Raw genomic sequence first — 23,041 nt, forward strand, 5'->3', positions numbered from 1 at the left:
TATTAACTCTGGTTGCAATTAAATAGAGCTAAAGTAGCTTTATTGATAGCTTCTAGCACAGCCTCTTTATGCTTTTAAAATATCATTTACAGCATTTGGCCTTTAAAGACAGGTTCCACATGTAGCAAAGACAATAGGGTAAAAGAAACAGCTCTACTATTGTGTTAATGTTTGTGCACAATATCTTTGACTTAAGACTGATGTTTTGACCAAAATTAACACAAAATATGAGTCGTTTTGTGTTCAAGTATCACACATAAATATGTGTATATCTGCATGTATAGAGCAACTCAAGATCTGGAGACTGACTTTTAAAAATGAATTCTATGTCATTGGGAGTAATATAAAAATATATTTGGATACATACTTGTAACAGTGGCAGAACAGAGAGTTGGATTGAAACATAGAGGCCAGATTAATTAAATATGTTGGACCATTAAAATGTCATCTGTTGCAGATTACTGTATATTTTAATCGAAATGGAATAATGAAGGTAAGAAATTCTGATTTATTGATGCCTGCCAAATGTACAACAGGGATGATATTGTATTAAGATTATTTCAAGATTTGAAAGTGTTAGTATCAAGTGCCCTTTTCTTTTAAACCTGTTTAGTGCCACTTTAACAGTTATTATAATATATTTATATATCTACATATGTTATAGTTTACAGGAAGACTGTGTTTTAGTTTTTGAAGGATCTGGAGAGTCTAGTGGTTGTTTTTATATTCAGATTATCAAGCCTGGTTCCAGTCGGCCCACAGGAGAGGCCTTTGTGTGTGTCAGACGTGACCCTTACTTGTTCCCAGAATTTATTTAGGAGATCAAAAATTCCCAAATCATTTATTATCAAGGGGCATTTGAGCAGTTTTTAGTTTATACATTTTTAAATGTTGTAGTGTTGGTATTGATAATGGTTGGTATGTCCTATTCTCCATTAAATTCTTCCATCACTCATCTTTTATTGTGAATCAAGGAGGACACGTAGTGGTTGAACTGGTTGAACTACATACACATGTGTATAAACAGGTACACTGCTTTTCCAATGAAACTCATCTCTCATCAGTAACAGCACACTCTTCGGAGTCAGTGTGACATTAAGTTGTTGTTGCTGTGAGACACTGTGATGTTAATAATATGATACTGAATGGTTGTGGGTGCAGACAGATAATCCGTAGAGCATAATGGTCACTATTCCCTTCTTTAATCAGTTCTGAAGTGCACTTTAGCAAGACAGCTCAGTGATCGGAGAATTTAGCTTTCACATATAATGTTGTTACTCTTCTTATTATACCCTGGTATCAATAACTAATTACACTATTAGTTACAGGGCACAAGGGGACACTGAATGGTCCGATGAGTCTGAACATGATGTGAAATATATGCTAGGACCTTTACAATCACCAGCTCTCAACCAAACTGTGGTTGACCTAACACCGATGGAAGATTTTGAACACAAAATGAGGGAATATCTTGTAGAAGAATGGTGTTCATCTTTCCAGTGGACATCCAGAGGCTTGTCAAATCTATGCCAAGGAGCACTGAAGTTGTTCTGGAGGCTTGTAATGGCCCAACACCTCACTAAGACACTTAATATTGTCTTTTCCTTTAGTTTGTCACCCATATGTACAAACAGAAACCAAGTAACCAAACCCAAAAAGCATTGCTTTATTGTATTGATTTATACGTATACTTCAAGGACAAGTGATATTAATGTGAAAAGCAGGTTATTAAGTGATTATAATTACCGTCATGTTGGTGGTGCAGTGGCTACTGTCAATATCTGAGGTGCTTTTGTGTTCTCTATTGAACAATAAATTAAAAAAGAATTCATTACAAATGTACAGCCTTTATAAAGTACAGTTAGTAATATCACAAAATCCTATTACAGCAGTGTTTTCAAAAATGCCCTTGTATCACAAATAAGATCAGTAGATTTTGTTTAAGCCAAAACTTAATTCTCTCACAGGCCTTCATTGTCTCTCTCTGAAACACACACTCTCTCTCTCTCTCTCTCTCTCTCTCTCTCACACACACACACACACACACACACATATATACGCCTTGTTCACCATCATTTCATACTGCATTTACATGTGCACCGCTGCTGTTTTTGCCAGTCAACGAAAGAAAGGTGAAGTTACAGCTCTTTCACGTTTCACAAGCAAATTTCAATTGCACATTATGCAGCTTGTACTTACAGTAACGTTATTATACTGATACAGAAGAAGATGAAAGACATTCGGGGGAGTATTAAGTTTAATAATTCCAGTTCTACCCTATGCAGCTGCACACATCTTATATAGTTTGTTGATATGTCCAGACTATTGTTGAGAAGATGGAGCAGACAGAGATATGTAAAGGTAACTATTAGCCATGACTACACTACACAGCTTGTATATGGTTAAACCGGTCGAGCAGGCACTGATGCAGATATTTGGCTGAGAGTTTGTTGTATGCACCACATGAGACAGAATGAAGTGAAAGTCGAAGCAAAAGGTCAAGATGTGTATAATACAAGATCTCACTGGGTTGTAAATAAGAAACATTTGGCATGCTTTATAGTAGTCCTTTTGTAATGTATATTAAGAAAAACAAAAGTCTTAATGGAATACCATGAACAAAATGATAATTTAGTATTTTTTTTCATTTCGCAGTGTTGCGTAGAAAGCAGGCTACACAGTGGGTCAGGCTCCTTCCTGCTCTTGCAGTGTAGGGTAGTAGGGTGTATACAGTAGATGTGCGTTTCTGTGAATGTTAGCATTGTAGTGTTAAACTGTCCTGTCGGCTCCCGAGCGCTTCCGCACAACCTTCTCCTCATTGACCTGGTCCACTGCCAGTGTCTCCAGCTCTGCTTGCGGTGGGGCCAGGGGAGTGGTGCCATGTGGGATGCGGTGCGCCACGCCCACATGAGCCCTGTACTGACGGTCCCGGGCGGGGCTGTGACGAGGGCTGGCCGTAGCACCCAGGGGGCCGACAGGGGACCGCTCAGAGGCAATAGGAGGGATAACGGCAGGCCGTTCTCGCATCACCTGTGGTTCAGGAGACTCTCTCCCAGCCTGCAAGAAGGGTGTGGGGTCGGGCATGGCGTCTACTGTCTCCCGCAGAACCAGCCGCCTACCGTCCGGGCCAAGCCGATACACCTCTGTCAACTCTGGGTGAAGAGGCTGGGAAAGACTCTTCTTCATGCGCCGCCGTGGGGTTTCAGGCTGCCTGTCCTTGGATGGTGGAGGCGTGGGCTTGTATGAGGTGACTGGACTGACGTTGGGGCTGGCCTCAGACGAACTGCCGGCTAACAGCTTCTTCTTGGTAGCGTGAAGCTGTGAGGTAAGGTAAGCAATAGTGCTCGCTCTCTGCTCCAGCTCCCCGGACAAAACAGCCAGCTTGTGGCTCTTCATCTTGAGCTCCTCCAGGTATTTCTTCTCCCTCTCCTTAATGGTGTTTTCCAGGACGGAGATCATGGCGTTCTTCTGCTCAAGGTCCCTGAGCAGCTCTGTGTTCTCCTCCTCCTTCTTCTTCAGCTGGGCCTCCAGCTCCTCACATCTCCTTTGCAGCTCCTTGCATCGGACCTCACTGCTGTCTGTAGACACAATAAAAAAACTGTTAAAATAGCAGCTCTGACATGTATGCACAGATGCATACATGTAGTAAAAAGCAAACATAAGTACAGATAAATAAGTGCACACAAGAAATACACACCCAGAGACATACATATCCCCAGACCTGACCAACCATTAGTACATTAAGTGCAGACACTGACTATGGACAGTCTGTCAGCTGACAGAGACAGTAAGATCCTATGGAGACTCATCTGCAGTAGGCAGAAAGTGCCAGTCTCACATTACAGATCTGGTAGACAGCAAGGGCACTGTTCTCCTCCTCTGACCTTCATCACTGCTGCGGCCACCTTGCCCTGCCCCACCCAGTTACAGCCTATACAGCCATGTTTCTACATGTGCAAAAACCATGGAAAAAAATACATTTATATATATTATGTATATAAATGTGTATATATCACAATGGGCAAGTTTTCCTAAACTCAGTATCAAATACAGGGATGGTTAGAAAGATGACTGTTGCTTTCCCTTAATGTTTTGAAAGGGGGGCTGGTAAATTTTCTCCCCAGCTGGAGCAGCTGAGCCCTGCTGCATTAAGCAGGTTGCAGGCTGTGCATTAGCGCTGTGACAGATAATCTCATTTCCTGCACTCCAATTTCTGAGATGTCCCACACTAACATGATAGTGCCTCTAACTGGAGGCCCTAATAATATTGCTCAGATCTGGGCCAGCCATGTTAAAAGACCTATAACATATTGTCATCCTGGTGAGATCCAACATGCCTCCTGCTCAGTTACACACATCAGTGGGGTCATGTGAGTAAATTAAACTGTATGCAGCCTGCCAGGGGCCTCCCTGACTGTACTGTGCTGTACTTCAAGCCAGTATAAAGACAGTGGAGCTGGGTCTGAATCAGACCAGTGTTGTGACTCCATGTCATGGCTTTGGTAACATAGGGGGAGGGGCAGTTGGCAATGAGCAGTGGGAGCTCTAATGAACAGCAGGGAGTCCAACAATGCAATGCAATGCTTCCTGGGTGGGACTTTGTTACCAGGAAACAGGTAGAGCCCCCTGCTCTCAGGCCTGTGCACTGACACAGACCTCTATTTCAGCAAAAAACACAGATTTATACCATTGACTTTTGTAGAGTTGTGTCTGCACTTTCACAATTTGAATCACTTGTTTAAAAATATAATTGTACTCCTACTACTGTCATAGAACACTAACTCTAGATGAAACCCCACACAGGACTCACACTTCAACAAAACCACAGTTCAGAATGTTACCAGTAATTACATTTCTGCAACAAATTAATATTGATGGAAACTAATGAGACTAGACATCGAAAGTTAGTGGTAAAACTGATGTGCGTGTTTACCAGAGTATGATGGAGGCTTACCTGAGGGATCAGAGCTTCTCACAGTGAGCTCATATGTCAGGTCTGTGAAAAAAGGAGAGGGTTACTTACATGTCTGCGTCACATGAGGTTGCAAAAGGGCAGCTATCAAACAGCATGCTCCTCACACAGACTAACTAGCAGCAATGCATGTTTGGGGAAAATGTGTCAAGTGCTTGCCATATGGCGAAGTATTCATTTAACAAGATTAATGAGTTCCACATCAGCTTTAGTGACAGGTTAGCCAAGGATACGGGAAATCAGGGCTAAAGCATGCAATGTCCTGTTTTCCTGGGTGACCATCTTTATATCCTCCCTTTGTGGAGGAGTCTTTCTATTCCTTGTGGTATACTCAATTCAGGCTTTGCTGTGTTGCATTGCTACAGTGCAGGGTGTACTCACTAATGCTTGAGTGCATTTCCCATAAGTCATCATATTCTCTCTAAAAGGTTTAATAGTGGCACACAGCCTCTTGTTTACATTTTGTCCCAAATATCCACTACGTACATCTGTCCCGGTTATGAATTTGAGGACAATAGGATCATTACTGACATTTATTGTTTGCTTTACTGTTTTCAAATGTTCCATCTGTTCTTGAGATATACTCTTAAGAAGTTCTTTAATGTCCCGGTTTTAGAAGTGGCTACTTGTGGCTGTGCTCACCTGTGCATTGCTGTTGTAATCTGCGGATCTCTGCGTGTAGCCCCTTCAACGTGTTGGCATGGTCCTGCTGGAGGAAGAGCAGGTTTTTCTGCGCACTGTGCAGCTGATTTTCCAGTGTTACATTTGCTGATGCCATGACTGATTATGTTCAGACACACACCAGCCTTGCAACCTCCAGACACAGAAGACAGAAAACAAGGAGAGATGGAGAAAAAGAGAGAGAAGGAGAAGATGATAAACAAAACTCAGCCCATCTGGCAAACAGACCGTTACTTCTCACCCTTTCGCCCATAAACATCTGGATTTCGGGATGTGGTCCAACTTTGCTCTGTCTGCCAACTGGCAAAGGCAATCTGCTTTAGATGACAGATCGAATTAATCACTATTGGATAATACCATCAAATCCATTCACAATGAAGGCCACTTGGCACTTCAACAAACAGAGCAAGTGTAAAAATTTTAACCCTGTGCGTTGATAAAAAGAGCAGCAAACATGCTGATGAAAAAGTGATGATGCACATTTATTAATATGCAGAGTAGGTGTGTACGCTATCATCATTAATAAGGCTGGCCTTTTTTTGCTTGCTGTAATTAGCAAGCAATCACTGAAATATAGCTATTGATTGAGAACCTGAGAGTGAGCAGTGTGGGCCTTCAAAACTCAGACATCTGAAAGGTAACACTAATCTAATATACGCTAATCTAATCTACACTTTATATAGTAATTTTGTTAGTACATACAGTGGAAATACTCTTCAACAGCACATAAGATACCTAAGAAAATCAAATTCAAGCCTTACACTGAAATTAAAGTGGCAAATTAGAAAAGTCTAAAAAATTAGATCATGTAATCTGGTACATATACAGTATATGTACCAGATTAGTATATGCACAGCTTCACTTGGTACAACATACAACATACAAGATACAAGATAGATTTATTGATCATTTTACAATACAGGGTTATATAATGAGATTTTGTTTACTTCCCTTTATGCTACTCAAAAAGTATATATATACAGTAGATCAGTAAATAAATAATAAGTCATAGAAAAGAAAATTATTTTACATTGTGGAGTGCTGAGGATGAATTAAGGAGTCTCACAGCCTGAGAGAAGAAGTTGCTCTGTGGTCTGGTGGTACGACAGCAGATGCTTCTGGGGTGGGTACTGTCCTTTAGTATCCTTTGGGCTCTGCGCAGGCAACTCACCTCACCAATATCACTGATGCTCGGTAGGTTGGTACCAATGATCTTCTGAGCGGTTTTAATCACCCACTGCAGAGCCCTCCCTGACATCCCATGCCAGTTTGTGATGTTTCCAGTCAGGATGCTTTCTATTGCTCCTCTGTAAAAGTTAACAAGATTTTGGCACAGGAATTTTGCCTTCTTAAGTTTCCTTAAGAAATACAGCCATTTCTGAGATTTCTTGACCAAGGTGGAGATGTGAGATGACCATGTCAGGTTCTCTGTGATGTTGATTCCCAGGAACCTAAAACTATTCACCTGCTCCACCTCAGCTCCATTGAGGTAGACAGGGGTGTGTGTCTTTGCCTCCTTTTCCCTAAAATCAACAATCAGCTCCTTGGTTTTGCTGAAGTTGAGCAGTAGGCTGTTCTCTGTGCACCACTCTGCAAGATTGTTGATATCCTCCCAATATGAAGTCTCATCGTTGTTTGTAATCCGGCCGATGATGGTGGTGTCATCCGCAAACTTCACAACAGAGCTGTCTCCATGTCGGGGCTGCAGTCATGGGTGTACGGTGTGAACATGAGGGGGCTAAGCACACAGCCCTGGGGGGGCTCCGGTGTTGAGCACTAGATTGGGTGGTGAGAGGAGGTGTGGCCGGCAATCCGAACTGTCTGGGGTCTGTTTGTAAGGAAGTCCAATATCCAAGTGTCTTATACTTGATACTTGTCTCAAGTATCCTTGAGTGTGGTACTCAAGCCCAGAGTGCTAAGTTTGCCAATCAGTTTGGGGGAGATTGTGTTGAAAGCTGAGCTGAAATCAACAAACACCATTCTGATGTAGGTGTTCTGAGTGGAGGACAGTGGAGATGGCATCCTCTGTGGATCTGTTGGTTCTGAAAGCAAACTGGTGAGGGTCCAGGCTGGCTGGGATGTTGTTCTTTATGTGCTGGAGAACCAGTTTCTCAAAGCACTTTATCAGTATGGGAGTGAGAGAAGGTGGCTGTCTTCAAGCAGGTGGGAACAATCTCCTGTGACAGTGATATGTTAAAAATGTCATCATCATCAGCAACTAGCTGATTGGCACATGTTCTTAGTACACAGCCAGGGATGTTATCAGGCCCAGCAGCTTTACTCATATTCACTCTCAGCAGGATTCTTCTCACATCCGCTGTGGATGCTGACAGTGGCCGGTCTTCTGGAGGCGGAGTAGACTTTACAGCTGACTCTTTGTCAGGGAGATCAAAACTAGCATAAAATGTGTTTAGCTCATCTGGTAACGTGGCCTCACACACGATGGGGGCGCTCCTGCTTTTGTAGCCTGTGATGTTTGTAATCACCTGCCACATATCTTTGGTGTTGGTGTTGAGATCTCTCTCCAGTCTCTCCTGATGTCTCAGCTTTTCCTCCTTGCTGCCAGCTTTCGGTCTTTCTCTGGCGGTGTTGTATGCTTCCTTGTCTCCTGACCGAAAGGCAGCTTTTTGGCTCTGAGTAGAGCCCTCATCTCTCTATTAATCCAGGCTTTCTGGTTGGGGAATGATTTTAGTTTCTTTGTGATCATCAACAAATTTGCTGATGTATGATGTCACTGATGATGTATATTCCTATTCTCCTGGGTGGCGCCCGGTCTGTGCACTCAAAACAGTCCTGCAGAGCTGCTGTAGCTTCATCTGTCCACCCTTTAACTGTTTTTACTGATGGTTTGACCCTTTTTATCAGCTGGGTGTACGTAGGTAGGAGGAGCAGGGAAATATGGTCTGATTGACCAAAATGGGGGTGAGGGAGAGCTTTGTAGCTGCCAGAAATGTACACATGGTCCAGTGTATTTGCTCCCTTGGCGGGGAAGTGGACATGCTGGTGGAATTTAGGTAAAATAGAGGTCTGTTTGATTAAAATTACCAGCTACAATAAAAACACCATCCGGCTGTTTTGTCATTTGACTGCTGATGACCTCCTGAAGTGCGTTTTTTAAATTTTTTGGAGGAATGTAAATAAATACAACAGATAGCAGGAATGACATTTCTTTCTGCTAGAAAATAAAAAAATAAAATCTCTTTCAGTGTCCATACCATGGTCAATAACAAAAAAAACAAAACAAAAAAAATCAAAGCTAAACACATTGATAGACATCACAATGACACTGGGTGTGGCATGAAGGCCTGCCAGTCTGAAGCAAGCCTCTTCCTTCCCTGCCTTGCCCCACCGTCCTCCTCCCTCCCTTCACTGAACGTCCTTGTCTCAAGAGCCAAGCCAGAGAGAGAGAAACAATCATTCAGCCCCAACATCTCCATCCCTCTGCCAGACAACTGTACTGGGCTGAGAGTTGAGAGCACACTGATCCCTGCAACACCCCTCCTGAGTGCAGAGAAAGCTTCTCCCTGCATACATAAGTGTACTTCAATAAAAAACATCCCACAGCTTCTCACTATTACATCATCAGCTCACTAACATGAATAATATATTCCATGATACTTCACTGGACACACTCCCTAGTTTCTGAAGTTGTCGGTGTGATTTTTTTCTTCATGGCTTAAATGGGAAAAAGGAAAGCATGTGATAACCAAAACACAGACTTATAATCACAAATAGAGGCAGTGGTGTGTCATAAAGGCTGAAGAGATCATCTATTATTGATGAGTAATGTGGAGTCCTTCCGGTAAACCCTGCGCTACAAGCATATCTCTCATCCCAGCTTTTTCCTAGAATAGCTTAGATAGCTTTCTATTTGTAAAGACATGACCTCAGCCAACTTCAAAACATGGCTCATGCCATAGCATGGAGGTGACAGTGGTACATAGGAGTATAGGAGTATAGAGTTTTAGTGAATTCAAGAGAGACAATAAAGTTTCTCTCTCTTTGTTCAGAGACAATGTATGAGGTAAATGCAAATCTATCAGTAACTACGTTTGTTTTAAAAGGCAGAGAATAATGTCAAACCAGTGTGACGTGTTCCTTGACTTTCCATGTTTATTTTTTCCTAATGCACAAACCAGCATTTCACGATAAGGAGAACATAAATAATCAATGAACTGCAGCAGCATGAAACATTAGCTAGTAGCTACCACAACAAGAGCTTAGCAGTGACTGGTCTTCCTCTCCTTTTCTGTTTCTTTGCACACAGATGTCCATACTTCATCTTTGGTTTTGACAATGTGGACTACTGTCTTCTCTAATTTTGTTGCAAGTATTTTAGGGCGAAATGCGTTTTAGACACTCAACTTACTCCTTGCATACGCTTATGTTTTAGGAAACCTAAACGCCTACCATGTCAACAATAATAATTTTAAAAAAGGCAAACAGATAAACAACTAAAGGTTAACCAGTATAAGCATTAAAAACACTGCCTATAGTTTTAACAGGACATAAGCTACGTGTTAGCCGGCAGGGACGTTTGATACTTTCCACGGCACTTTCAATTTCAGCACCTGCATTGCGGACAGCACCCCAAACCCACATTTCACATTAAACCGCTGCTGGTCCTGGCAGTAGCTGCCAGAGGATCATTACTTCACACAAACGTTATTATCAAGCTTCAGAGACAGCACTATCATTCAGGACATGACCTTCTTAATCATTATCAAACAAAACGTTAGTGGTCGTAAAACCGGGGTTGGTGACAGGTGCCTGTGAACGACTTCAAAACATCTCACTTTCCTTATTGTTTTATGACCTGATGCACTGTAGGATGCCATCACTGCATTTCGTACGGTCATCACAAAGGCTGTCCTTACAGCTAATGTTATGTACTGCTGCTGTCCAGGGAGGAGCTGTACAGTTTCAGGAACCGCAAACAAGCTAGCCCGATACGTGCTATTCTCTACTGAATGGGGAAAACGTCACACCAAACTCCCTTTACAATCCGTCACCCTAGTAATATCCTGCTATACACAAAAGGAAATGTACGAATCGTAGAATATAAACAATGTTTTTTGGCATTGTGGGGGTGTTGTGGTAAATTCGGTATATGTTGAATCCACCACACATGGCTTAATTGCAATAAAAGTCCAGGGTTTACAAACATTGGGCATATAATTAACAGCTGCCACCCTATTATTCAATTTTTTTTCTGACGAAGAAACAACAGGAATAACCCGGGCAAACCCATTATAAGGGTTAAAATGTCCATGAAGTCAATAAGCTTGGATTAATGTCGATTTGAAAAATGGCAGTTAAAACCCGAAAAATAAGCTTTATTGCGTTTGCAGACAAGCAAAGTGATATTAAAATATCTGGATTTTAAAATGTCTTTGAATCAAACAATCCCTCCATATAGGTGGAGTAACGTTACGTATGAGGCTTTAATTATGCTAGCCTAGCTGAACAGCTAACGTTAACGAGGCTACAACAGCACATTATCTTGTGGAGCGCTTACCTTATGGCTAAAACTACGCAGCCGTCGAATATCTTGTAAAAGGTTGTAAATTGTCGTTGAGCAGCCTAGCCACACCGGCTAAGAGAGTTCTGCCTTGCGGGGCATGTCGGTGATGCTGTCAGGGGATCGCCTTGGTCGGGTGAGAGGGGAGTGTGGCTGTGTCAGTTTCCTGTCATCATCTCCCTGAGCTACTAGACAAAATAAAGCGATGCATCATGGGAAACCATGGTAAATTAACGTTAGCTATCTATCTAGCCTAAAGACATTCAGTCACTATTATTTCTAATCATGTCATTCAACACTAGCATTTCGAATTACAACTTGAATTCTAACAACATATGAACATATGCCGCAATACAGGTTTCACTAACCTTATTTGACATGAAATGTTGTAGCGGTTGTCAGGGTCGTGCTACAGTTTTTAGTCACTAGCGTCATCACCATAGCAACAGAATATGTCACCTGTTCAAGAGAGATGCATTCACGCCATCTAGTGACAGCGCCGGAATATAGCATTGCTGCAGTAAGTCAGACATTTGCTAATTTCTTAACGCTTACTACACTGTATTTAGGAGTCAGGTTTAATGTCCATCACGTGCCAAACTGCCGCGGTGAAGTAAATTAATGAAAATAGATGAAAGCGGATGAAAAGAGTACAGCTGGTGGACAGCAGAGGGGAGTGTTGCCCTTCAGTGGCAGATTAGGGATACTACAACAGTATATTGTGATCACTCATTCATACTGTTTTTTAATCTATTAAGTTTTTCAACAAATCCCACAGTGATTGGTCTTATTATCTTCATTGCTTTAATTTACCATAATAATCTTTAATGTTTCATATTTTCAATGAATTTATGCATATTAGAAATTAATCTATGGTAAAATCCTACATTGGATTCTCTAGTGGTCTCTTGTCATTAGAGATTGTAAAGGAATGTGAAACATGGGTCTGATCTTAACAGATTTGTTTTCTATTATAATCAAACAATTAGACATTCAGCAACACATGCAAATAGATGTCTGTGTTATTTTGGCTAATAGCCAACAGTACAATGTGCAGTATGCTATTTAAGCCCTTCTGCCAACACATATGTTTGACTCCTTGGGCATTCTTGCTGCAGTGTGGGGTTACAAGAGCTACTACTGCCTTAAAGCTGCCATAGATATAGGTAGGTAGGTAAATACACACCCAATATGGCTATTCAAGTGGATATGCATTTATTAGAACTGGTGACAGGTTTGTTATGTCAGATGCCAGACTGCAACCAAGTAAATGTGTGGGCTTTATCAGCTGTCAAATGTCATAAAATATATCTATCATGCAAAATTTATTTTAGAGAAATGATTTAAATTTGTTTTTAAGAAATGATTTGAGAAGTCCTGACAGAGTACTGTCTGTCAGTGAGGAACAGAAGTGCCGATAGTTAATGAATAAACCTGAGGGTAATAAATTAAGAACCATATCAAACACAACCTTATGGCCAGCATATTTTGTCAGGACAGCATCAGCATCAAAGTGCATTTGCCAAATGTAGGTGTGGTGTTGCTTCCTTAGCAAGAGAAACATGTAGAAACAGGTAGATATGCCGCAGTTGATAGATGTAATAATGAATCCATTAAATCTAAATTTCACAGTTTTTTTACCCTGTGTTGTATGTTTGATGTTACTCCAGCAAGTGTATTACGGTTTATTTTTCCAATGTTTTGTGTGTGCGTGTGTGTGTGCGTGTGTGATCACAACGTCTTTTGAATGGTCCTATTATGAGGGTTGAACGATGAGTGACACATTAATAAAGTTTATTCTATTCCAATCTACACTTCCATACACTTTCTATGCTCAATTTATTCTAATATCTGAATGGTCTGTTATGTATGTTTATGACAGTATATGCATTTCATTTGATTTGTTAAAATCTAGTTATAATACATTGTACTATTTACTGCTCCCTATGCAGTTTTCCAGAGGAATAATTCAACTTTATCTAATCTTAAGTGATATCAGCACTCTTAACTCCTAGTCTGAGGTATGAACACTTGGGAAACAGTAGCCTTTTCATACTGACCCATAATATCACCTTAAATTATTTCTGGCAAGAGAAATTCCTCAGTGACATAGCTACTGCGTAAAATGATACAAAACAAAAACAAAAGAATCAGTTTTCATTACCAACCTGAGAAAGAGTCTCACATGTAAAAAGAAAATATCGTGTGGAATAAATGGAATTATTGTCCACCTCTAGAAATGTTATTTTTCGGAAGCAGCCTTTAATCTCTCCCTGGCTTTGGCATGTTTGTGATAGGGATTAAATTCTTCTCATTTCTCTATTTTTTAGTGTTTCTGGCACACTTCCCAGCCGCCTGCAGAAAGCAACCAGTTGAGCAGAAGGTAAGTTATCCTCGCCCCAGCAAAAGTGTGGTGAAAAATTATTCCCCAACAGAGACCCCTACCTTACTTGTGATTTGTTTTACTTACACACTGCTAGGGATCTCCATATATCATAACAGGTAGTAAAGTATAGCTCAGTGAGACAAATCAACCAACTAAAACAAGCAGGATTGACTTTGGACTCCTCCTGTGACTCTAACCAGTTTACAGTCGTTGTTTTTTTGGCCTTTGCCTACGGGTGATCCGGTGCTGGGAAGGATCCAGCTGAGGAAAGTCCTTCATACAAGCTGACCAAAGCTTCTCTCCCACCTGAGGTGTCCACAGTAGGATTTCCTTTAACAATCTGGCAGACCTCATAAATGTGTCTCTGATTTACAGCTGAGTGTGTCTGTAGATTGATATTCTGTTTTTTATGAAGAAAGCGAGGAAATACATTCTTTCAAACACAGCCATGCACTCAAAAATGTTCCAAGTGATGCCGTACAGACGGTGGCAAAGGTGCTGGACATGGGCCCAAAACGTCATATGTTATACTGCTGGAAAAGTAATGAGTGAACTATTAAGCTTTTGTTACAACTTCTGGGCATCAGTCACGCATCAATGAGTGTCAAAAAACGAATTTATATCATTTTTGAATGTGTCTCATTGGTATGGTTACTGGACTGTGAACAGATAGCGCAGGTCCTTGTCAAATTCATGGAATTACAAATGAATTCTAAGCACATGGCAGCCAGTCTCAAATAGCACTGTTTTACTGCCCATGCTCTGACAAGCTGCCAATACTAACACTTCTCAGGTTGTAATAGTTTTACAGTTATTATATTGAGGTTGGCAAGGCAAAATGCCTCTAAAACTCTGAAAACCTAATTTAATTTTCCAAGACCTTTTTTTTATTTGTCTGTCCAAAGAAAGTCATAATCGCTCAACTGTTGAACTGAATGTGTCATTTATGTGAAAACTTCAAAGTAAGCCACTGACAGTTGCGATGGCATTAACTTATTTCAACTTTATAATAATAGTGCATTTAACACTGGATATACAGTATCATAATGTAAAATACAATTGGGCAACATTTTAACCGTAGCTGAATTATGTTTTTAGATAATTTGCCATTATAAGATTCCTTATGGATTTATGTGTTTCTGTTGTTTGTGAGCCCCAACCTAAGACAATTTTATATCATTACGTGATAGACAATAAAGTTTTTTTTAATCTCTAGACACTACAGGCAGTCAGTGTACATGCTTGTGCGTGCTCATACTTACTATCATCACCCCCACATATAAACACAAGGGTACAGCCTTTTTCATAGGGCTACTCATCATGTTTTAGCCAGATGTTGAGTCTATAACAGACATTTGAATCTTCTCTGTCAAATGGTAAATGGACCCAGAGACTTTTCTATTTTGATTTGCTCTGTGCTTGTGTGGCATGGAAAGTATTTGTCCTTTTAAGTCCTTACACAGTATCCACAGTATGAATGCCAGTAGCATCTGGACTTTATACTGTATGAGGCCATTTGAAAATACAGGGGCCAGAATATGTGAAATGAGCACTTAAAGTAAAGGTTATTTCAACAGCAATCAGCTTCTCTGACACTGTTTTGTACCTTCCAATTAATTCATGACAAATTTACGAGCTGACAAAACATAGGTGAACACAGAGAGGAAATTATAGCCAACATGTTACATAGGGCCCACATGGAAAGCCCTGCTATGGAATCGCTACACCACCACTGCCAAAATGTCTCTGCCTTTATTCTGGTAATGAGGGTGGACTGCAGGAAACCATGCTTTCTATGCAACTAATTTTTATTTTTTTTTTTTACATTTTTTTACAGTCCAGGGAGAGTAGTGTGCTCGATGCCATTTAAAGTGACACTTTAATTACTAGTGGTTAATGGACCACTAACACCAGACTTTGAAGTGGCTGTAACTCAATGTGCCCGCACAGCCAGCCTCGGCAGGAAAAATGTGTGCCATGGTGTAATCCTTCCACACAAACTGGTACAAGACACGCTGTGATAAGACACATAACTCAGTTTAAATGAGCTAATGAAATAGAAAACATGAGGGCTCACAGGACAAATCAAAGGAAAGCAATTATGGCAATAAGCTTTGAGTATTAGTGAGTATTTGAGTAAAGCCTGGATAAGCCAACTAAAATAATAATTTAGAGAATGCAGGGGCATTTTAAGTAAAGCAAGTGCATATGTCAGACAACTCTCGTTTCATTTCAGATTTCATAATGTAAAAAAGTCACTTTATGGTCTGGCCAAGTGACAATGAAAAGAAAAAGAATCAAGACATAATATCAACTAGTGTGCTTTATTGATTGATTTATGTGATTTATTTGTAAGGGAACATGCACCATATTAAACATAATGTTACCATTTGATGTGTTGTACAGTGACAGAGCAGCACTAAACAAACAGGACAAAAAGAAGTACATCACTCACAGCATGTCAGCAAGAATTGGACAAATCAAAAGCAAGGATATTTGTATACAGAAAAAATCAATAAAATGAGAGTCATTTGGTTACATTACATTCTAATTTGTCTAAAATTTGCCAAGTTGCATTTAACTTTTTACAATTTTTCTTATAATTAAGACTTAGATTCAGATATTCAAATTCAGTATCTATATCAATCTTTTCATCCCTGATGAGAATGTCATCGTATCAACAGCTATATAGTGGTTTTGGAGAATCTCCTTCATCTTGCCAATATTAAAACTAACACATTTGTTAGTTTTACAGCTGCTAGCTCAACTGTTTTTTCATGTGTGTATACAACAGTGTCATCGGCATACATTTGCAATTTTATCCCTTGACATGGTTGTGGGAGATCATTAACATACAGATTAAATAATACTGGGCCTAACACTGATCTTTGAGACATCTATGCCAGTGCTTTAGATTTAGAAATAAGAGTGTCATAATTGACTGTATCATATGTTTCATGCTTCAGGCGAACTTGTGTGGTAACGTTATGTGCAAACCCTTTTGTGGTTTGCGGTGGATATTCTCCTCTTGGATTATCACACTTTAGTTGACAACCAGAAGAGAAGCAGAAGCAGACATGCCTTTCCTGGATTCAGAGCAGCCATAAAATCCTCCAGGCTCCTATTTCGACCACCTCAGCCTTCCACTGTGCACCACCATAATCACTGCTATGAGATACAGCTCAAAGAATCTCTGTTTTTCCAGAGAAATAAGAGACTGGTTGTAGGTTTTCCATGTTTTCAATAGAAATATTTCATCCTGGTGTCTAGTCACAATAAGGATGAGAATTCTGCTGACTTCTTCATTTCATGTGCCCACGATTATCCATCTTCTAACCACTGGTTGAGTATGTAAAGAAGGAATCTTTGGACACTGGAAGTTCAAAAGCTGAGAGAGCACGTCTCTGAAATATAATCAGTAGAACTGTAAATGTACTCTATGAAAAGGTTACAGAAGCTCTAAAACACTTGCTAGTGCTTGAAATGTCCTTGTGGCTGTGAGGAATCTATACATATACATGAGATCTATGTAATATGGCTGTGACTCCTGTGGCTCCTATGGTTTTGGCAGAGTAATGTCTTAAATCCTGCTGTGAGTATGCTGCACAACTCTGTGTCTTTAAAACTGTACTGAGAGTACTGGAATTTGGCATTTATTTCTGCTGGGGGTCTGAGCAGTCACAGTTTAATTCTGTGAGTGATGGAGGCCTCTAAACCTAACCCTAACCCAACCTTAAAACACCCATCATTAAACTCTCCCATTTGCACTGCACAAGATGAAAAAGTCAAAATACTCATCAGGGACCCGCTAAACACATGACCAATGCCTCAAGAGTAATTTGACATTTTGGGAAATACACTTTCTTGCCAAGAGTTAGATGAGAAGATTGATACCACTCTCATATCCATCCAGTAAATACAAGGCTACAACTACAGTAGCAGTGGGTTAACTTAAGGCTTAGTATAGCAGACTTTGTTTATACACTAGAAAATCCGAAGTGTAAAAACAACAATTCACCATTTTCATGCTAGGCTAAGCTAACTGGCTGTTGGCTGTAGCTTCATGTTTAGTGTATAGATGTGAGAGTGGTATCAATCTTCTCATGTAACTCTTGGCAAGAAAGTGAATAAAATATTGAACTATTCCTTAAATCTATGTAGACGTTGATAGTGGTCAGGATGAGCCTTGAAGTCCTTGCTGTAATCTCTAAATCTGCAGCAAAATAAGAAGATAATGTTTAATTATATTTCTTGTACAGAATACTAAAATTACATTGCATTGACAGAAATGTTTGTGAAACTTGCTTCAGTTTGTGGTTTACTGTGTTTGCTTATTGCCCTTACCCAACCCAGGTATGTTAGACTTCAGCTCCTCTTTCTAGAGTGTGGAGCTAGCAAGCATTGGGTACATGCTGAAGGATCAAATGCTGTAAATAAACACTGGCTGCTGTTTATACATCTCACATATGGATTTTAGTGCCTGTGTGATCTCCAAAGGCCTTGGGCCCGCTCCAGTCAAACTGGGCGACTCATCCTTTAGCACAGGACTCCAAATAAAACAGAGCTGCCTAGCCAAGCAAAACCCACTACAGAGCTATTTTCCACCATCTGTGTGGCCAGACAAAATACAAGGAAACCATTTCAACCCTGAGGCCTTCCCAGATCAAGAAACACTAGATCAGTCAGATTGACGAAAAGGCCCAATCAACACACTGTCAAGGCCCTTCCTAAAGTTGTCCACTTCCTCTGTGGGGGTAAGTGAAAAGCTTCACCTAACCTTGCACCTCTCCCAGCAGGAGAGCTGCTTCACAAGCTTAGCGCACCCCACCCTGTCTGAGCAACCTCCCTGAACTGAAAACATTTGCTTTTTAACCAGTGTCTTTTATTTCTTCCCACCATTTGAGTCAGACACATTTCACCCATATTGACAACTTCTGATTCAAGACCTTCCAAGTCACTTGCCAGGTATTCTCCTTCACACTGGTGCTGTGTTCAACTATTGCCAATATCTCCCAGAGTCTTCCAGCTGCTCTCTGCCTCCCTGTTGTCTTTTTAGACGTCTGCAACAGGGACGCCTCTCCTCCATGTGGCTGCAGTGGCAGGGTCCTCAGGGCCTCATGGAGGGACTCTACTTGACTATCCTCTTTCAAAGAGGACTGAACAGGACCACAAAACACCCTAGCCCAGCTGCTTGGATGGAAACCCAACACCAGCTGAGCTCTGTGAGACCAGTCAGCACAGGAAAGCCACGGATTATGGCCTCCACTGCCACACCATCTTCAGTAACACCACTGTCGTCCTTGGCTTCCAGTCCACCCTTATACTCTGAAGAAAGGCTCCTCTGCGACAAAAGTCAGAACATTTCAAGGTCTCAGATGGAAGAAATTGAACAGTTGTAAAAAGGAAAAACAATTTTCAGTGCATTTATGAATTACATTTAATGTTGTTATTGCTCCATCCACAGAAAAGCCACTCAAACCCAAGACTTTGCTGATGATTCCTCCAGTGCATATTCTGCTGTTTAGTGGCAAATGTGATTGAGTTTCATTTCAGGAAATTCTTTCCATGCTGTATTTTCATTCAGGCAGGGGCATTGCTCTGCCTTGAAACTTTAAGACAGGCCTGCCCCAAGTGTGCATTGAAAAGAGTCTTTATCTGCCACTCACTCAAAATCAATACCATAAATGACACATTGCCAGAAACACTTAGAGTTTATATTACTCAAAAAACAAACAAAAAACAATCAGCAATTTGAATGGGGTGTGTATCCACCTGCTGGATTGACAAAATATGAGCCTTTTCGTGTGTAACACATAACTTTTTCCTTTCTTATTTTAACAATTAAACCACTGTGATTTTAAATCTGATGACACATATACACACAATAGTTCCATATAGACTGTAATTTTAAAATACCATTTTTTCCTGGAGCAATATCACCAATAAACACACCTTGACATAAATCACTCCTTTGGCTGTTTTGTTTTTGCTCCTGGAGGAGTGGAGCTCTTAATGAATCTAGTGCTTGGCAGTGTTCACAGTCACAGGCTTTAATAACAGCAACATCAGATGACAGAGTGTTCTGACTTGCACCTCTAAATACCCTGTAGTAATGTAATAAATCCAACACAAGAATTTACCTGGGCGACATTCGTGCAAAATTATATTGAAAAGTGTCCAAGAGTCCAAAAAGGTCAGGCTGACAACAGGACATACCATATGATGTGAAGCAGCAGTGTGAGACAAACCGTGGACTATACGGTACATATCACTCCACGAAAGTCTAAAACTGTGATCGTCTGTGACCAAAAGTCTACTAGTGTGGCGTGTGGTGAAGGAAATTATACTGACGAGGGTGACATGCATGAAATAAATTACACTAACTTGATGGAGGGAAAAATTGGAATTGGGGGTTGTGTAAACTAAGCTGCTGTCTGTGCTGTTGACTCACTGCTGAGCGAGCAGCTGGTGAGCCGTCAATGTGACGTGAACAGGGCAGGAACAAGAACATACTGCCATCACAGCTTCTGCCCTGAAAATGGTAATTACTTAGTAAAGTGGACAGAGCTAGACAAAAGTTAGATATTTTTTTACATTTTTGTTTATATATTTGTCATGTCGTATTTATTTCAGATGGCTAAAAATAGAAATCTTTGAGTTTAGTGAAACTTGAAGGAATTTAATTTGTAGGGTATTTATTTGAGAGTTGCATTCTCCTGTAGATCAAAATGTTATGTCAGAGACCCCTCTATATAATTCTAGAGGAAGTGAATGTTTCCAATCTTTTGTTTTTCAAGGGAATAATTCAACCTTTTGAGAAATACACTTATTCACTTTCTGGAGGAGAGTTAGATGATATAGGCTACCACTCTCATGTCTGTGCAGTAAATATAAGGCTACAACCAGCAGTGGGTTAGCTTAAGGCTTAGCTTAGCGCAAAGACTGGAAACAGGGGAAAGCAGCTAGCCTGGATCTATGTGAAAAGGTAACAAGATCTGTCAACCAGCACGTCTTTCAAATTCACTGTATTCATATGTTATATCTTGTATGTCTAATCCATACAAAAATCCAAGTGTAAAAAGAACAATTTGATGTTTTACAGAGGGTTATGTGCCAGACTATTTTTTGGCCCGGACCCCCTGGAGTCTCCACTGGTTGCCTGGCACATAGCCCTCCATAAAATAATGAGTCGTCATCTTTACTCTTTTTGTGTGTGGATTAAACAAACACGATATAACACATTCATTAGTGAGCTTTAGAGGTCCTGGTGGCTGGATTTTGTTACCTTTGGAGAAAGTCAGAATTGCTGTTTCCCCCTGGTTCCAGTCTTTATACTAAACCAAGCTAACCAGCTGCTAGCGCTAGCTTTATATTTACCGTACTATGATGGGAGTGGTATCAATCTTCTCTCTTTACTCTACAAAAAGAAAATAAGATTATTCCCCATGATGTCCAACTATTCCTTTAAGACTTTTGGCAAAAATGTGTCAAAAATAAATGTAGCAAATATTGGCACAAAATATTTGCATTCAGCAGTTTTCAGCTCAAAAATATTAGTTTCAACTTTCATATGTCTGCAAATTGCAGGTGAGACAGACAAAAAGAGAAAATGGGACCACAGATGATACACAGCACTGAGGGTAATAGAGAGGCACTGTGTTTGTGCACATTCCTGGAAGCCACAGCTCCTGTTGGCAGGTTGTCCTCCTGTGCCTGTTAGCTCTCCCAGCTCCACGTGTTTATGTCTTGGGTTTCAATCCTTCCCCCTCCCTCTCCAAATATTTCCTAATGCCACTGAAGAATGTTCGAATGTTGTTGAAGTAGTGAAGCGGTCATATCCAATGAGCAGGATCGTTGTTTTTTCTTTCAGCTGATACTTTATGAAGAGGCTGTACTCAGCCAAACATCCCTCTCCTCCTAATCCCACTGACAATGACCAAATGTTTGAGTGAGGATTCATTATCTTTGTCTTGATCCGACACACACACACTGCACACGACAAATGTAAGGCTGTACAGTAGCATAAATGTAAATAAATGCCATGATTTATTTCTATAACTCACTAAGAAATATTTGCTTCTGGATTAACTTGAATGACTTCTTTGTTGAGTTGAAGAATGTTGGCTAAAAATAAAGCTGTGTAGTAATGGAGGGTTTCTGTGGCCCCGTTGGTTCTCCTGCCGGTGGGCTCAGAGTGGGTCTGACTCTCTAATTCAGCCCACATATATTGCTGCGTTTTCCATTCATAAATAAACAGAAACCACACAGTCTGGCCACAACGTGACAGGGAAGGTGTAAACTACACAACCGCAATGTAGGGACCAAGCCTCACAGAGTTCTGGTATGCCACTGAAGCTAGATGAAGACTTACCGACAGCTGAAGTTACAGCCAATAGTGTGAAATCCCGGTGGGGAATGTGTTGCTTTCTTGCCGAGAGTTAGACGTGAAGATTAATTCCACTCTCATGTCTCTGTGTTAGGTATGGTGCTGAAGCCAGGAGGCAAATAGCTTAGCTTAGCATAAAGACTGGAAGCATGGGAAACAGCTAGCTGTTCGAAGTATGAAGTCCTGAAGTCACCGTTAGGTTTCCAGTAACCAGCCGAGACTTCAGGGAATACAAAAGTTACCAGCACAAAACAACACATAAAACCTTAATTCGTCATTTTTACATTTCTACCTTTGTACGGATTAAACAAATGAGATAAAATGTGTTAATTAGTAAGTTTTAGAGGTGTTGGCAGGTGTATTTTTGGACTTTCGAGTGAGCCAGGAAAGCTGTTTTCCCCTGCCTCCAGTTGTTATGCTAAGTTAAGCTAATCATCTCCTGGCTCTAGCTTCATATTTAGGAAACAGACATGAGAGTGATATCAGTCCTCTCATCTTAACTCTCAGCAAGAAGGCAAATAAGTTTATTTCCCAAAATGTCAAACTATTGCTTTACTGTCTACTCACTGGTTACCTTTAACCTTTAACTGTACTCAATCATCTAGGTTAAAAATGAAGCTGCAACCAGGAAAGGGTTAGTTTGGCGTAGCAAAAAGACTGAAAGCAGGGAAAACAGCTAGTCTGGCTCAGTCTAAAGGTAACTCAGGCTACCTCTAAGAGACCTTCAGAGGCAGTGACAGACATGACATGTGTCCAAAAAACAAAATAAATAAATAATTAAAATAAGCCAAAGATAGTACTTAATAAGAACTGAAAGCCTCAAGTTTGGCTATAAAGCATACAACCCTGTCTGGAACATTTACCTACTCCTTTGTCTTCTTTGTATTGGTTTGTCAGAGTCTTTCGAGCTGTAGCACATATGTGCTTTTAAAACTTTAAAACAAGGCTTCAATTTCTGGAACAAATCCAATGTATGCTACTTTCTAGCCTTGCATTGGCATTGCAGTAAAGGCCTATATGGTATTTGAAAATAATATTTTTAAATCAAATTTAAAAAGTAATTCCTAAATGTGTTACCTTATATAACCTCAGAGT

General features: G+C 40.5%; 1 protein-coding gene across 1 annotated transcript; it reads right to left on the bottom strand.

The window, feature by feature from the left end:
* Positions 1-1,642: 1,642 nt before the first annotated feature.
* ccdc92 (coiled-coil domain containing 92) lies at positions 1,643-11,308 on the bottom strand. Its single transcript, XM_044197000.1, has 4 exons — positions 11,172-11,308; positions 5,615-5,786; positions 4,955-4,996; positions 1,643-3,578 (listed from the first exon to the last, which is right to left on the bottom strand). Exons 2-4 carry the CDS (start codon positions 5,748-5,750, stop codon positions 2,770-2,772), a joined length of 987 nt encoding a protein of 328 aa, XP_044052935.1. The 5' UTR covers positions 5,751-5,786; positions 11,172-11,308; the 3' UTR covers positions 1,643-2,769.
* Positions 11,309-23,041: the final 11,733 nt, after the last annotated feature.

The sequence above is a fragment of the Siniperca chuatsi genome, linkage group LG5 (assembly GCF_020085105.1).
Source record: "Siniperca chuatsi isolate FFG_IHB_CAS linkage group LG5, ASM2008510v1, whole genome shotgun sequence".
NCBI lineage: Eukaryota > Metazoa > Chordata > Actinopteri > Centrarchiformes > Sinipercidae > Siniperca > Siniperca chuatsi.